This window comes from Erythrolamprus reginae, chromosome Z (assembly GCF_031021105.1).
Source record: "Erythrolamprus reginae isolate rEryReg1 chromosome Z, rEryReg1.hap1, whole genome shotgun sequence".
In the NCBI taxonomy this organism is placed as follows: Eukaryota; Metazoa; Chordata; class Lepidosauria; order Squamata; family Dipsadidae; genus Erythrolamprus; species Erythrolamprus reginae.
Genome location: NC_091963.1, coordinates 122,415,515 through 122,433,699, shown reverse-complemented (window position 1 = coordinate 122,433,699; position 18,185 = coordinate 122,415,515). Strand labels below are relative to the sequence as shown.

At 36.2% G+C, this 18,185-nt stretch overlaps 1 protein-coding gene across 1 annotated transcript; it reads left to right on the top strand.

The window, feature by feature from the left end:
• The first annotated feature begins 991 nt into the window (after positions 1-991).
• LOC139153993 (vomeronasal type-2 receptor 26-like) lies at positions 992-14,245 on the top strand. Its single transcript, XM_070728421.1, has 4 exons — positions 992-1,792; positions 2,086-2,313; positions 10,803-10,929; positions 13,344-14,245. The coding sequence occupies exons 1-4, from the start codon at positions 992-994 to the stop codon at positions 14,243-14,245; spliced, it is 2,058 nt and encodes a 685-aa protein (XP_070584522.1).
• Positions 14,246-18,185: the final 3,940 nt, after the last annotated feature.

Genomic DNA, 18,185 nt, shown 5'->3' with positions numbered 1-18,185 from the left:
GACATTGCATTGTTGATCTGCAACTCCTGTCCTTAAATGGGGTACCTCTGCTCCATATACCCCTAACACTGTTGAAGATAATTTCCTCTAAAACAATTCAGAATGTTTAGTAACCTGAATCTACTTCCATACTACATTTAAATAGATGTTATACATTTTAAATATTGTGTTGGCAATTTTTCTCATTAGAATAATTTTTAATAATTTGGAGTACCAATGGTACAAAACTGGAAAGCAATTCTCTTTCCTGGAATAGAGTTACTTTTGTTTCCCCAATTTTAAAGCTGATGAGGTCTATTTTTATTTCTATATTTTTATTTCTCCATCTAACAATGATAGAAGACATAATTCTAATGTTGAGAAGAAAACACTTCTCTACCAAAAGACTAATTTCCAAAATTGTGGGATCCTTGGAATATCCCAGCAAGTATACTCCATTGTTACCACATATATTTCAACAATCTTTAGGTACATACCTCAATGCTTTCACTAAATAAATAAATAAATAAATAAATAAATAAATGTATTACATTTATTGAAATTATTATATTCCTTCCAGAGTGAGATTTTAAAAGTTTCAACTTTTATAAAATTTTCAGTTTTTAATCACCAATATTCCCCTAAACTTTCTTGCTTCAAAAATGTTTTAATCTTTATTATTGCTTTCTAGAAAGATTTAATGAAATTTTAATGATTTTTCACCTGCTATTTACATATTTCCTTTGCTTCAATGTCAGGAAGAGGGCTATTGCAGTTATATGTTAATCTTTTTTAAAAAAGTGGAAATTTTGTGGATTTTAGCCAATTTTGTACTAAAATATTACACCTCTATACAGTATTAGCTACCATTTCTCCATTAATATAACAGAGTGTTAAATGAAGTTTCTGTTTCATCTATCACAATTGCCAGAAATTATTACTCTTTGCCTCGTAGCTCAGTTATGGTTCTTTCGCTCCAGATGATCAAATTCAGGAACCTTTTTTCTACCGAATGGTTTCAAATGAAGCTCATCAGCATATTGGCATTGTTGAATTACTTTTTCATTTTGGATGGAAATGGGTTGGATTTCTTGCTGTGGATAATGAAAGCGGAGAAATATTTCTGCAAAAACTCCAGCTTCTGTTTTCCCAAATAGGCAGCTGTTATGCTTTCTCAGAGAGAATCCCAAAAGTCACATATATAGAGGAATATATCAATATGCAGCAAAAGTGGATTCACATCCACCAAGTTATAATCAAAAGCAAAGCCAATGCTGTTATTGTCTATGGAGAAATATTCTCCATGTTTTCCTTACAAACATTAATTGGATTAGGTGAAATGGAAAATATGACTAATTCTTCCATGGGCAAGGTGTGGATTATGACCGCTCAGCTGGATTTTGCATCCACGTCCTATCAAATGAGGGAGGATGTTCATGTTTTCCATGGCTCCATAGGCTTCACAGTTCCTTCAGGTGAAGTTAAAGAGTTCAAATCCTTTCTCCAACAAAGAAATATTTTTCAAACAAATGGAGACAGCTTTCTGGAGCCCTTCTGGACACAAACATTTAGATGTTTATTTCCAGATTCTAAGATGGTGAAACATAACAGTGAAGCCTGCAGTGGACAAGAGAAACTGGAGAACCTTCCTTCCTTGGCCTTTGAAATGAGCATGACTGGCCACAGCTACAGTGTCTACAATGCTGTCTATGTTGTGGCACATGCTTTACATGCCTTGTATCAATCCAAGTCCAAACACAGAGCAGGAATGGAAAGGGAGAAACTGAAGTTTCAGGATCTGCATGCTTGGCAGGTGAGTCCTATTCTTAGAGAAGAACCAGAATTTCAAAATAAATGCCAGAGAGTGATGTGCATCATTTTCCTTCCACCAAGAGATTTGCTTACCAGTTTCATGTCCCTTCACCAGAAGACAAGTATCACAATTGTTATTGGCATTGCCGCACTGAATGTACTATCATCTGTTAGTAGCTATGGGCTGTGGTGAGAAAACTTGATGATCCATGGATTTGAGAAAAAGATCCTTCAATCTTTGGGTGGAAAAACTAATTAAATTATTTCTTTGTTTCTACGTCTTTTCCAATGCAGCTGCATCCCTTTCTTCAGTGGGTAACATTTAATAACAGTGCCAGAGAAACAGTGTTTTTGGGGAAACACAAAGAGTTAAACACTGGATTTGATATCACCAATTTAGTCATTTTTCCAAATAATTCCTTTATGAGAGTCAAGATTGGAAGAGTTGATGTGATGGCTTCCCCAGGGAAGAGAGTTACCATTGATGAAAATAAAACGGTGTGGCACCATAGCTTTCGCCAGGTAGCATACAGGATGGATGGAGACTGGACACAAAACTGAGAAATGAATCAGTGCCATTTGTTACAGTTTGCAAAGAATTGAAGTAAAGGACAAATGTAGTATGTGGTAAATAAGTGAATGTAAAAGTGAATATTTGAGAAAATGTGTAAGCTGAAAGTAATGCTTTTATTTTTATTTTTGCATTTATTGTGTCAAGCTAAACAGATATTAGTATAAACATGACTATCAATACAGAAAATGGATATGAATAAATGGGGACAATAGGACAGGGAAGGTAGGCACTTTGGTGTGCTTATGCACGCCTCTTACAGAACTTTTAGGAATGAGGTGAGGTCAACAGCCTCGGTAGCACAGTGGTTAGAGTGCAGTACTACAAGCTACTTCTGCTGCTCACTGGTTGCCAGCAGTTTAGCTGATCGAATCTCAGTAGGCTCAAGGTTGACTCAGCCTTCCATCCTTATGAGGTTGGTAAAATGAGAACCCAGATTGTTGGGGGCAATACGCTGACTCTCTGTAAACCGCTTAAAGAGGGCTGTAAAGCACTGTGAAGCGGTATATAAGTCTAAGTGCTAATACTAGACAGTCTAAGGTTAAAGTTTTGGGATTTAGTGAAGAAACCACAGAATCAGGTAGTGCATTCCAGGCATTGATGACTATATTGCTGAAGTTGCATTTTCTGCAATTGAGTTTGTATCTATTGTTTGCTTGTGTGTTATTGCAGTTGAAGTAGTCATTGACAAGTAGCATATTGTAACAGATAATTTTGTGTACTATAGGTCAGACTGAAGCTGGTGTAGTTCTAAGTTGTCTAAGCTGTTTTATATGCAGTTATCCAGGCCCCAAAATGGGGTAGTTGCTAAATGCCTGAATTTTGATCAGATGACTTTGAGGATATTGCAACATTTGTAGCATATGTATATGTTTTGAGTCTCTTTGTAACTTCAAATGGTTTCTGAAAAAATGATGATGTTGAGGACTATATGTATTGTTGCTAATTGTATTCTGACTTTTTCTCCAAGAAAATATCTCAATCTGAAACAATTTAGAAACAATAACAGTATTGAAGGTAAACCATTTTAAGAAATGTTATGTTCAGGTTTCCGGTTTGGAGGAGATCGCGGCGGGACGTTTCTGGCAGGGCTCTGCCAGGCGACCCCTTCTACCCCCTCCGAAGGTCGCATTTGCGATCGGATCGGGCTCGGATGGCCCGATCCATGAACAGGGGGCTCCCCTCTGCCCGAGGACCCATCGCCAGGACTCCGGAGGCAGCGGTTCGCCCCGCAGCTTCGGAGACGGGAGAACCGCTCCTCTTTGCTTAAGAGGAGCGGCCAGCGCTTTCTCCCCTCACCCAGCGGGAAGAAGAAAAATTCAAGAAGTGAAAGTACAAATTATTTTGGCTGAAGAAGAATACAGCAGAGAAAGGACCTAAGGTAAACAATTTCCATTGTGTTTCGTGTTTAAAAGAAGAAGATCGCGAAAGCTTTAAGTGAAAGTTTTTTTTTCTTCAGGGCGAAAGTGAAAGTTTTTCCCTGTTTGAACTCATCCGCAAACAACAGCCGGATCTAATTTTTTCACTTTTACTTTTCCATTTTTAACTCGAACTTTGGAACCTATAAAATAATTTCTTGACTTTATGGTTTAACAAAATAACTTAAATTGGATATGACTATTTAGAAAATTCTAACTGCTAAAGGAAATTACTAGTGATGATTAGAATTTGTTTCTGATAGACTGTGGAAATTATAATGTTCTGAGCTTAAATTCTGAAAGCGGAGGAACACAGTCTTGCTGCCTTTTTCCTTTCTTGTTGTTCTTTTTCACAACATGAAATAATTCAATAACTGTGAAATAAATGGAATTTAGAAGAGATTGAAATCATTCTTTTTTTCTCTTTGGATTACCTACTACTGGATTAACCTATTTGGATTACTTGCTGAGCCTTTTTGGATTATTTGCTGACCCCTTTTGGATTATTTGTTGAGAATCTTTTTTTTGTTAACATCTGCCCTGCTGCACGGAACTTAACTTGACTCCATCTTGGGATTTGTTTCTTTGTTCCTGCCTTTAACTTGGAAAATAAATTGACCTCATTTTGAATACAAGAAAGATTTTGATTTGTCTTTTCCCTTGAACTTGGAACTGAAATTAAACATAACTTCATCCTCAGAGACTTGGATTTTCATCTTTACTCTCTAGCAAAACTACAGGATCTATAAGAAAAATATAAGTATACAATATTGATATTGTGTCTTTTGAATAACTATTTTTCTTTTCCTGACTTCCCTTTGACTTTCCTTTTTTCTCTATTCCTGGTGTGTTGTTATTATTAAAAGAAGTTTAGTTTGAACCATATGCATTGTTAACAAGCCTTGGGTCCCTGCTCTATTCTAATTAGGTGAATTAAAATATTACCTCCTCTTCTTTTCTCTTTCCCCTTTGAACAATTTCTTTTACTTTTTTTTCAATAACTTTTACTTTTTCCCTCTCTCCCTTTCCTTCTCTCCTCTCAAATTTTTTCTTCTCATGCTTTTCTTTCTGTTTTCTATATATAGCTGATATCTTTTTTCCCCTTTTTTTATTTCTTGCCTTCCCATCACATTACTTATTTTTAACTTTTACTTCTCTCTTATTCTCAAAAGTTAATACTTGTTTTTTTTTTCTGTGGCATTGAATATTTTAACTTTCAAAAATAATAATAATAATAATAATAATAATACATTTTGAATTCTGTTTTTAATTGAATTGGTACTGAATTGGTATAGTTATATTATAAGGAAATTTTTTTTTTAACAAAATACATTGAACAGATTTGGAATTTATAGCAATTCTTTTCTTTCTTACTACATATAAATTGAAACTAATCTAAATTTGAAACAGTGGATTCTAATTTGACAATGTCCAGTACCTCAACCTTTGTCAAAACAGCAAAAAAACAAACTACACCAACTACTCTCTCTCCACAAGTGTCATCGCATTCTTCTCCCTCGCACCAGGTGTTAACTATGTCCACCAAAGATAAAGACAAAGACAAAATAATGCAGTCCAATTTTGCAACTTTACATGAGACTTTAAATACTCTGAAGGACTTTATGTTTAAATCACAAGAAGACGCCACTCAACAAAGAGAGGCTATAAAAGAGGATGCAACACAACAAAGAGAAGCTATAAAAGCCGAATTGGCAGAATTCAAAGTGGAGATGGCCCAATTGAAAGCTGACATGGGTGAGATGAAAGATCAGATAAAGCAGATTCAACAAACACTCCAAGAAAGTGATGAACGAGTCAAAAAAGTCGAAGAGCAATCCGACAAAAATGAGAAAAGAATGGACTACCTTGAAGGGAGAGCTGATGAAAGATACAGAAGATATGATGAATCAATCATCCAGCTGGAAATGCAACGAGCTTCGTACGGACTTCGATTTCAGAATATAAAAGAGGAAAAAGATGAAGATTTAAAAATGACTATGGCGGAAACTATTGGAGGTATACTCCAAGAGGATCCTACAGCTTTACTGAAAGAAATCGATGAAGTATACAGAATCTCGAATAGCTATATCCGTCGACACAACCTCCCAAGAGAGATACACATTAAGTTTACAAGAAAAGCGTTGCGAGATGAGATACTTCATTATTCAAGAAATTCCCAGCCTCAACATCATGGAGTAGACATAAAGATACTAAAACAAGTTCCAAGAAGCGTCAGAGAAAGCAGAAGAGACTATCACTTTTTAACTAAAATTTTGATCAAAGAAAACATCACTTACCGTTGGCTTATTCCACAAGGACTTTCTCTGACATGGCGTTCTACAAGATACAAACTGGAAAACGTAGAACAAGCTATGTACTTTTTGGAAAAGAGTGGCATCAGCCACTTTCATCACACAAGTAACCAACAAGTGGTCCAACTACAACCAGCTCAATACCAACCAGGGGGAAAATTACCAACTCAACAAGAAGAAGATTTGGGGGCTACTGCTCAAGTAATAGAGCAGGACCAAGGTGCTAGAAGAGTTCAACCTCAGCGAGAAACCAAAAAACCTACTAAATGACAACAAATAAAGACTTAAAAATTCTTTCCGTAAACGTTAATGGACTTAATGAACCAAGAAAAAGGAAACAAATCTTTTCTAAAATTAGAAACCAAAATGTTCAGATTGCAATATTACAAGAAGTTCATATAAAAAAAATAATCAAAAATTACTGTTGAATCCCAAAATTGGAAAAATGTACGCTGCATTAGCAGACCAAAAAAAAAGAGGTGTAGTGATGTATGTTAAGAATTCTATAAATTCCAAACAAATATATAAGGATAAAGAGGGTAGGATATTGATTGTACAAGTTGATATTGAACCTAGACCTCTAGTGGTTGTTTCTATTTATGCCCCTAATGAGGACCAAATGACATTTTATAAAAATTTACATCAAATAATAATAGATTTAGCTATTGACAATGTATTGATAATAGGTGACTTCAATGCTATCGCGAATAGACAATTAGACCATTCAGGAGGGGGAGGTAATAAAAAAAGGGGAAAAGGTAAAAAAACAAGAAGGAATTTGCTACCTAGTACTTTCCAAAAAATGAAAGCGGAATTATTACTAAGTGATATTTGGAGGGAAAGACACCCCCACAAAAGACAATTTACCTTCCACTCCAACCCCCACAAAATTTGGACGAGAATTGACATGTTATGGGCACCAAAAACGGTTGCAGAACAAATAAGAGAGGTCGAGATAGATGTTAATACATGGGCTGATCACAACCCAATAGTGGTCTATATGACGATGAATAATAAACAGAACAACTGGCGGATGAATAGATATATATTAAATGATAAGAAATACAAGGATTGGATTGAAAAGGAACTAAAAATATTTTTTGAAATTAATAAAACCTCAGACACTACTCCACAGAATTTATGGGACACAGTTAAAGCGTATATAAGAGGCTTAACAATATCTTACACAGCAAAACATAACAAGGAAAAGAAATTAGAGTACCTACAATTAACAAATGAATTAAAACAATTAGAATCCTTATCGCAGCAACACATTAAGAACAGAGATTTAAAGACAGAAATAAATGTAATTAAACATAAAATTAGAGTCATAGAACAAAACCAATTAACTGAAAAGATCAAAAGAGCAAAGCAACAATATTTTGAATACGCAAATAAACCCGGCAGATGGCTAGCATACAAACTTAGAAAACAGAGCCAATCAAAATTAATCCAAAAATTAGAGGACAAAGACGGTATAATAAAATATGACACAGAAGGTAAGGCAGACATTGTCTATAATTTTTATAAAGAGCTATATGCTAAAGATCATGTTACCGAAGATGAAGTTTTTAACTATTTAAAAGCTTCAAAATTACCACAAATAACAGAAGACCAACAGGCCACCATGGATGGGCCAATAACAATGGAAGAACTCCTAACAACAATTAAAAAACAGAAAAGTAATAAGGCCACAGGCCCAGATGCCATACCTGCAGAATGGTACAAGATAGAGAATGAAACAATAAGAAACCACATGTTAGAAACCTTTAATTTATGTAGACTTGAGGGTAAAATCCCCAAATCTTGGTCAGAATCACTGACAACTTTAATACATAAACAGGGCACAGATCCAGAAAAAATTAAAAACTATAGGCCTATATCATTATTAAATGTAGACTATAAGATATTTATTGCCATCTATGCAGAGAGACTTAAAAGAGTTATAAATGGAATAATACACCAAGACCAAAATGGGTTTCTACCAGGGCGACAAATTAAAAATAATCTTAGAATCGTAATAAATACACTAGAGTACTATGAACAACATTCAGACAAGATGGCATCTTTAATGTTTCTAGATGCTCAAAAGGCCTTCGATAACGTTAATTGGATATTCATAAAAATGCAATTAAATAAAATGAGATTTGGCCCAAAATTTGTCAACCTAATAGATACTATATACTCAAAACAAACAACGAACATAATACTGAATAACAATCAATTACCAACACTTGATATAAATAAGGGAGTTCGCCAAGGTTGCCCTATATCACCATTGTTATTTATCATGACTCTTGAAACCTTATTAATCAAAATAAGAGCGGACCCTAAAATAAAAGGTTTAACTGTAGGAGACGAAACCTATAAACTCCAGGCCTTTGCAGATGATCTAATGTTCATAATTGAAGAACCGACAACAACAGTTCCTACTTTACTGCAAACTATTGAACAATACGGAAACGTAGCAGGTTTAAAGATAAATAAAAGCAAAACACATTTTTTGACCAAAAATATGAATAAAACACAAGAAACTAAATTAGAAAGTATTTCTGGAATAAAGACTGTAAAAAAAGTAAAATACTTAGGAATAAACTTAACAGCGAAAACAATAACATTAAAAAATGATAACTATATAAAATTATTAGCAGAAATTAAAAAAGATTTAGCAATGTGGAATAATCTGAAAATATCTTTTTTAGGAAGAATTGCAACAATTAGGATGAATATTTTACCCAAGGTTTTATTTCTTTTCCAGGTAATACCAATAAACCCAGGGGGAATTTTTCTAAAAACTTTAACAAACCTAGTTAAAAAATTCATTTGGCAAGGGAAAAAAGCAAGGATAAAAATGAATTGCTTAGAAGATATTAAAGAAAGAGGAGGATTTGGCCTTCCAAATTGGAAATTATACTATCAGGCTGCTGCATTAACATGGCTTAGAGAGTGGATAATCCTAGATAACAAAAGAATACTTAACCTAGAAGGACACGATTTAATGCTTGGATGGCACGCATTTTTATGGTATGATAAGGACAAAAACCATTCATATTTTAAAAGGCATACATTAAGGAAATATTTACTAGAAGTCTGGAAAGACATAAAGAAAAATCATTTTTTAAATATTCCAGAATGGCTAGCTCCTTTAGAAGCAATAACGCATCCAAAGTCTATAAAGGACAAGAAAATAACTCATAGATATAAAGAATTACTAAATGATCAGATGAAGCTTAAATCTAGAATTGAATTACAAGAAGAAGGGATAATAATAGACTGGTGGAATTACGCCCAGATCCGATCTAGATATCAGAAGGATAAAACTCTTTACATTTTTAATAAAAGTAAGAATCCTTTAACTACTTTAATTACCACCAATTCAATAAAAATGATAGGGAAAATATATAAACTACTCATCGCTCATAAAAATATAGAGTTGACTTTAAAAGATACTATGATAAGATGGTGTAAAAATATTGGCAAGGAAATAGACATAGATACATGGGAGAAAGTGTGGATTAATAACTGGAAAATGACTAAATCAGTTTCATTAAAAGAAAATCAAATTAAAATGTTTTATAGATGGCATCTCCCACCAAATAGGATAGCAAAAATGTTTCCCAAAACATCCCCACTATGCTGGAAATGTAAGAAGGATATAGGAACCTATTACCATCAATGGTGGACATGTGGTAAAGCAAAAACATATTGGAAGATGATTGAAAAAATATTAAAAGAAATAATAAAGCAAGATATAGATAATACCCCGGAATTTTACTTACTAGGTGTTACAAATCAGACCTATAAGAAAGAAATTCTTTATTTAATTATACACATATTAACCGCGGCTAGAATAATATATGCGCAAAATTGGAAAGGGGAGGATATCCCCAAGGAAGAAGAGGTTGTAGCCAAAATACTAGATTGCGCTGAAATGGACATGATGACAAGAAGATTAAACGATCAAGAAGATACTAAATTTTACATGGAACAATGTTTATAAATGGATAGATAAGAAAAAATAAGACATATAGATTGATTTTTAGTTAATTTTTTGTATTTGTTTTTACCTAGGTGATAACAATATTAACACTAGTTCAAAAGTATTTTTTGACGATTATGATATAGTAGTGTATGCATAAGTACAAGTAACATATTAAGATTTTTGATGTATAATAGTTGAAATTAGCTTAAATGTTTGGTTTGATGGTTTGATATTATTTTATCATAGTAAATAGGATAATATTAAAGGTATTTTTTGACGATTATGTTATACTAATCCTATCTAACATTCACATCGTTTTCAAGATTTCTAAAACTTCAACTTAAATTTACTAACTTTTTTTTTACAATAGTTAACATATATTTAATTATGTATTCTTTTTCTATATTTGATTGTATACTTTCAAAAGAAGCGGGGGAAATGCACCCCCACTTTATGTTTATTGTTTGTATGTATTTGTTTGTTTTATGAAAATTAATAAAAAAATTGAAAAAAAAGAAAAAGAAATGTTATGTTCAACTCTTTAGGTCTTGAAAGAAAACAATTCTTCCAGTCTAATTTTTTTCAGCTTTCATTGAAGTGTTGATGAACTAATAGTTTGTAAAACCTGACAGTGGGAACAGTGGAGCATATGAGATTATTTGTGGGGAATGTAAGATTATTTGTGATTTATTTAGGATTTATGTTCATGTTTTTCTTCAAATGGACAGGTACCACCTGTTTCAATATGTAACCCAAACTGCCTTCCTGGTTCCAGCAAAATGAAGAAGGAAGGGGCAAAATTCTGCTGCTATGATTGTTCTCCATGCCCTCCAGATAAAGTTTCATCTGAGAAGGGTAAGAGACACCACAGAGGGATTGTCTGTAATACATCCTCAAGTTGCTAGCCCCTCATGCATAGGCCAATTCTTTGGTCATGGTATCAAGTTGTGTACTCCCAGATAATGCTTATTTTAATTAGGTGCAGTGTCCTGATTGTGAACCTCTCCTGGTCTGCAAAGAAAGAAAGTATCAATCACGTTTCATTCTATAGTTGTTCTTTGAGCAACATGTGCTCTCCATAGTTAGACACTTTGCATAAACTCCACTATGTAATATTTACTGAACCAAGACAATTTTCCATAGTCCACTTTAATTCAATGCCCAGAATCATGTAGTCTCAGATGATAAACGAGTCCTTTGGCTCCTGGGAAGACTAGTAAGCAACAACAATAGCACTTATATACTACTTCTCAGTGCTTTACAACTTCTCTAACTGGTTTAGAGAGTTAGAATATTGTTACAAATCTGAGTCCCTATTTTACTGACCTTGGAAGGACGGAAGACTGAGTAAATCTTGAGCCAGTGAGAATTGAACTGCTGGAAGTCAGCAGAATTAATCTATATAAATGCATAGTACCCATATATGATTCTTTTTTGCACTTGATATTTTCTTGTTTGTTGTATCTTCTAGTGAAAAACATGGAAAGGGGGGAGGGAGGGAGAGAGAGAGAAAAAGAAAGAAAGAGAGAGGGGGGAGGGAGGAAGAGAAACAAACAAACAAACAAAGAGGAACTATGATTTTATCTTTCATCTAGTTAAAATGTCCATCATTACATTCATAAAATTAAAAGCTTTTCATGAATCCAGTAGTTTATTGTTTGTTTGTTTGTTTGTTTATTTGTTTATTTTTTTGTTTATTAGATTTCTATGCTGCCCTTCTCCTCAGACTCAGGGTGGTTCACAACAGTAGCAATACAAAAACATATAAGAAATCCACCAATGAAAACAATCTAAATTTATCTAAAAACCATAATGATCCAATTATCTAAAACCACAATTATCTAAATTTATCTAAAACCCCTATTATAAGACACAATCAGTAACATTCATTCTACTTGCACTCATGGCCAGAGCAGAGTATCCATGCTCAACAGCCCCAAGCCTACCGGCAGAGATGAGTTTTCAAAGATTTATAAAAGGCCAGGAGAGTAGGAGTACAGTGATCCCTCGAGTTTCGCGATCTCGATCTTCACGAAATGCTATATCGCTATTTTTAAAAAAATATTAATTAAGAAAAAAACCACTTCTGCGTTTGGCTTCAGGACTCAGCTGGGAAGCGGCACGGCTGTTTTAAAAGGTCGCAGCCGGCCTGGGGGGCTTCCCAGCACCCCCCCGAACCCCCAACCTGGGTTGGGGGGGTGCTGGGAAGCCCCCCAGACCGGCTGCGACCTTTTAAAACAGCCGCGCCGCTTCCCAGCTGAGTCCTGAAGCCAAACACCAAAGGCGAACTTCCGCGTTTGGCTTCAGGACTCAGCTGGGAAGCGTCGCGGCTGTTTTAAAAGGTCGCAGCTGGCCTGGGGGGCTTCCCAGCACCCCCCCCGAACCCCCAACCCAGGTTGGGGGGGTGCTGGGAAGCCCCCCAGGCCGGCTGTGACCTTTTAAAACAGCCGCGTCGCTTCCCAGCTGAGTCCTGAAGCCGAACGCCAAAGGCGAACTTCCGCGTTTGGCTTCAGGACTCAGCTGGGAAGCGGCGCGGCTGTTTTAAAAGGTCGCAGCCGGCCTGGGGGGGCTTCCCCGCACCCCCCCGAACCCGGGTGGCCGGGCGAGCAGCGAGTGAACAGCGGGTGGCCGGGCGAAGGGCGGGCGAGCGGCGAACGGCGGGCGAGCGGGTGCTGCAATCTGTCGGCTTCCGCACTTTCGTCGCTCCCCACCTCCACCATCTGCGCATGCGTGACCATGAAAAAAAGGGCGCACATGCGCAGATGGTGTTTTTACTTCCGCAACCCTACATTGCGAAAAATCGATTATCGTGAGGGGTCTTGGAACGGAACCCTCGCGATAATAGAGGGATCACTGTAGTGCAAATCTCAGGAAGGGAGCTGATTCCAAAGGGCCAGGGTTGCCATAGAGAAGGTTCTACTCCTAGGCCCCACCAGATGACATTGCCTATCTAAATACAAAAGAGTCATACAGCACTGCAACCATTGACTAGAAAGGAAAAGTATCAGAGCAGAGAGTAGATAGTCTGAAACAAAATGTCCCTTGAAATGAAGCCTAGATTTGTTTTTGCTAGTAGACATTGTTTTTGATATGCTGCAAGAAAAGATGTGTGCATTTATTTGGGGGGGGGTGTCCTTCCCCAATGCACATTCCTACTTTTGAGAAATAGTAGCCTAATTTTCTGCTGGAAAGCCTGATTATGTAGACGATTCCCATAGACATATTGTAAATCAGCTTAGTCTACTTTGCTTTGCACCTCTTCTTTCTAGACATGGATGTATGTACCATGTGTCCAGAAGATCAATATCCAAACAACAATAAATCTCATTGTATTCCGAAGACAATCAACTACCTCTCATTGAAAGAGCCTCTGGGGATAAGCTTAGCTTTTTTTGTTGTTTTATTTTCTCTACTCACAGTCCAGGTCCTAGTCATCTTCATCAAGCATCAGGATACGCCAATTGTCCGTGCCAACAACCGGGATCTCACATATGGTCTTCTCTTCTCCCTCCTGCTCTGCTTTCTCTGTTCCTTCCTTTTCCTCAGCCCACCCAGAAAAGTGACCTGTCTTCTCCGACAAGTGGCTTTTGGATCCATTTTTACCATAACTGTTTCCTGCATCTTGGCCAAAACCATTACTGTGGTTCTTGCCTTCATGGTCACCAAACCAGGATCCAGAATGAGGAAATGGATGGGCAAGAGACTGGCAATTTCCATTGTGTTTTATTGTTCTCTATTCCAAATAGGCCTTTGTGTTTTATGGTTGGGAATCTCCCCACCCTTCCCAAATCAAGACACTCATTCCATTTTTGGAGAAATAATACTTGAATGTAATGAAGGATCAGTCATCATGTTTTACTGTGTGTTAGGTTACATGGGCTTTCTAGCTACAATCAGCTTTGTTGTAGCCTTTTTAGCTAGGAAACTGCCTGACAGTTTTAATGAGGCCAAATTCATCACCTTCAGCATGCTGGTGTTTTGTAGTGTTTGGATATCATTTGTTCCTGTCTATTTAAGCACAAAAGGAAAATACACAGTTGCTGTGGAGATCTTCTCCATCTTGGCCTCCAGTGCTGGTTTACTGGGCTCCATCTTTGGCTCCAAGTGTTACATTATATTATTCAGACCCAATCTAAATAATAAGGAACAACTAATAAAGCGGAAATGCTGATTGAATGTCTTATCTTTTTTCCCAAATAACTTCTAGCTGCAGAACATGAATTGTGGTTCGTGTATATAAGCACTTTGGCCGAACCGCCCTGTATCCAAAGCAGGCTTTTTCACAGGAACTATCATAGGCTCCCCAAGTTATTGTGCTTTAGTATTCTCATTGAATCCTGGTGAAGTATGTGGTGATTTCTTCTTCCAAGATGTGGCATTGAATTCATTTCAGAAGTTCAGATGTCAATTTATGACTATCCATGAGAATGGGGCATATACTGAATTGGTTCTTTTAATTCCCAATACTAAGCTTTTCTCATGAATATCCTATTCTGTATAACTTGACTTGTGAAACACATAGCCATTGAGTATATATGGATATGTATATTACTCTCAATCCAGTGGACTCTTAGTACACTTTGCATCTAGCACCAATGGCATCTAACAGTGCATTGCGTCTGCCTAAATTCTGACAGTATAGTTTGCCAGAGGAATAGCTAAGAGTGCAGTGTCATCCATCATCCTCATGCAATTGATTTAGCTAGTGACATAAAAGTCATCTAACAGTGATCAGTGAGAACTATAGCTCCACCCTAAATGTTCAGAGAACATTAGGGTGGAGCTATATTATCCAGCAAGAAGAACGTGGAGGGATTATCATATTCATGCTATCCAAGTCTTTTGAATCTCATTGTTCAGCGGAATCTGAGATGGATGTGGCATAGCAATAAATGAAACATTTCCAGCTATAGAACACACAGCACAAACTATGACATTATAGACAATGGCATATCCCTACCTGTCCTGAGATTTCTATTGTTCCCAACATAGGATGCTCTTTAGATGATACACTATGCTTTTCTGTTCATGATATTCAGCTGATGCACAAAGGAGTCAAAAGCAAATGAGTTTTTAGCAAGAAGAGTATTGTGCAAAGTAGATTTAATACTTAATATTGCAGATTTTCCTGAGAAATAGTCTGAAATTCACAGCAATATTATGTTTTTTTGTTACCAAGAGAATAAATGAATTAAATTATGAAAACATGTGTATAATGAGAGACTTTAACACAATTGAAAAAGCTGAATTGGATTACAAAACAACTAAAAGGAATAAAAGACAAAGAAAAAACCTGCCAAAATCCTTCTTTAATATGAAAGAAGAATTAAATATGTTTGATGCTTGGTGAGAAAAACATACCAACAAAAATAATTTACTTTTTATTCTGCAAGCCATACATCATCGTCAGGAATAGACATGTTATGGATAAATTTGGAACTGCTGAGTGACATACAAAAAATAGATATTGAAATTAGTACTTGGGCTGACCACAATTCTATGTTGATTATATGGAAGGGGAGAAGAAAAAGAACAAGGTGATCATTGGATCAAGAAATACTAAAAGATAAAGAAATCCAAATACTTGTAGAAAAAGAAACAATTTTTGAAATGAAAAAGAAAGTACTACTTTATAAATACTATGGGACACAGCAAAAGCATATATGAGAGGATTATTGTTTATTGTTTAATAATATTTATACGCTACCCAACTCCAGTGGACTCTGGGCAGCCAAACACATTTAAAAAACAATTGTAAAAATTACAATATCAAAGAAATATAAAACCACTCAATAGCCCTATTAAAAATATTCAATCATTCAGTCTTTCATAATCCCAGGCCTGTTAGAAAAGTCTGGTCTTAATGGCTTTCCAGAAGACCAGTAGGATAATGATAGTGTGAATCTCCAAGGGCAGTTGGTTCCAAAGGTTGAAGTTGCCACAGAGAAGGCTCTTCCCCATGGTCCAACCAACTGACATTGTTTTGCAGATGCGACACAGAGAAGGCCAAGATAGAACTAAGGAAAGATAAATTAAACATGATGGAAAATGAAGAAGTGGCCAGGAAAATGAACATAGCAAAACAAAATTATTTTGAGCATGCAAATAAACCAGAAAGATTGTTAGCATGTAAAATGAGAAAAGAGAAAGAAAAGAAATGGATTAAGCAATTGGAAGATGAGGAGGGAGAGATGCACTTTCAAGAAGAGAATAAGAAAAAAATAGTATGTTCTTATTATAGAGACAAGACAAAATTGACAACAAGAAGGTACAGCAATATCTGGCAAAAGCAATCTACCAAAATATCAGAAAGCTATAAGAAAATGCTCGAAGGGAAAATAATGATGATGGAGTTGACAGAGGCAATTAAAAGACAGAGAAATGGGAACGTGTCCAGGCTGGATGACCTATCAGTGGAAACTTGCAAATAGAGCCAGGGTGGCGCAGCAGGTAGAGTGCTGTACTGCAGGCCACTGAAGCTGACTGTAGATCTGTAGGTCAGCGATTCAAATCTCATCACCGGCTCAAGGTTGACTCAGCCTTCCATCCTTCCGAGGTGGGTAAAATGAGGACCCAGATTGTGGAGGCAATATGCTGGCTCTGTTAAAAAGTGCTATTGCTAACATGTTGTAAGCCACCCTGAGTCTAAGGAGAAGGGCGGGATAAAAATTGAATGAATGAATGAATGAATGAATGAATGAATAAATAAATAAATAAATCATTTGAATAGTAATGTTAGAAGTATATAATGAGTTAATTTTGGAGGCTAAGTTACCTGATTCCTGGACAGAGAATTATATAACTTTGATATCAAAAGAAGGAACTGATTTATATAAGATTAAAAACTATAGAACAATTTCACTATTAAACATAGACTATAAAATATTTGCTTCAATAATCACCAACATGCTGCAGAGATTTCTAAATGAATTTGTACATAAAAATCAAAATGGATTCTTCCCCAAAAGACAGATTAGAAATAATATGCATATAATCTTGAATACTCTTAAGTATTATGTACAAAAACCTGATAAGCAAGTAGTTTTAATGTTTTTGGCTACATAAAAAGCATATGATAACGTGAATTGGCATTTTATGATCCATCAATTACAATATGTGGATCTTGGAGAAATATTTGTTTGTTTGTTTGTTTGTTTGTTTGTTTATTTATTTATATGCCACCCTTCTCCCAGCGACTCAGGACGGCATACAATATCATAAATACAACAATACATAAAAGAAATCTAATTTAGTTTAAAAGATTGATACAGATTGCTAAAAGTGTTAAAACCCCATATACAGAAGGCCGACAGAACCTGGAGAAAGTCAACTCTGTGGGATACATGTGGCAGAAGATGGTCCTGAAGATAATCTGGTCCTGAACCATGTAGGGCTTTATAGGTCATAACCAGCACTTTGAATTGTTCCTGGAAACCAGCCGGCAACCAGTGCAGCCCATGTAGTGATGTTGAGATGTGGGCAGATCTTAGTAACCCCATTATAGCTTGCGCAGCTGCATTTTGCACAATTTGCAGTCTCCAAACACTCTTCAGAAGCAGCCCCATGTAGAGAGCATTGCAGTAATAGAACTCAAGGTGATAAGGGTGTGAGTACCTGTGAGAAGTGATTCCCTATCCCGATAGGGCCACAACTGGTGCACAAGGCATACCTGTGCCCCCTTGCCACAGCTGAGAGATGATCTTCTAAATTCAGCTGTGGATCAAGGAGGATGCCCAAGTTGCAGGCCCTCTCTGAGGGGGGTAAAGACTCCCTCCCCAGGGTAATGGATGGACAGGTCCCTGGGAGGCAAAACCTACCGCCATTCTATCTTGTCAGGATTGAGCCTGAGCCTATTTATTGTTAATTTACAATAAACAAGCAACAAAAATATTAGTAAATGGAGAAATGATTGACAAAGTGGACATTATAAAGTGGTCAAGGCAAGGATGCCCATTGTCCCCTTGTTACTTGTATTGACTCTAGAAGTTTTAACAAGGGGTGACCAACTTGACATTATTCACATTAAGGGTTAGAATAGAATAGAATAGAATAGAATAGAATTTTTTTTGGCCAAGTGTAATTGGACACACAAGGAATTTGTCTTGGTGCAT

Coding starts and splice junctions, on each gene's coding strand:
- LOC139153993 (XM_070728421.1), top strand. CDS start 992: ATGGTTTCAAATGAAGCTCATCAGCATATTGGCATTGTTGAATTACTT. Junction 2,314..10,802: donor GGCACCATAGCTTTCGCCAG/GTAGCATACAGG, acceptor TCAAATGGACAG/GTACCACCTGTTTCAATATG. Junction 10,930..13,343: donor TAAAGTTTCATCTGAGAAGG/GTAAGAGACACC, acceptor TCTTCTTTCTAG/ACATGGATGTATGTACCATG.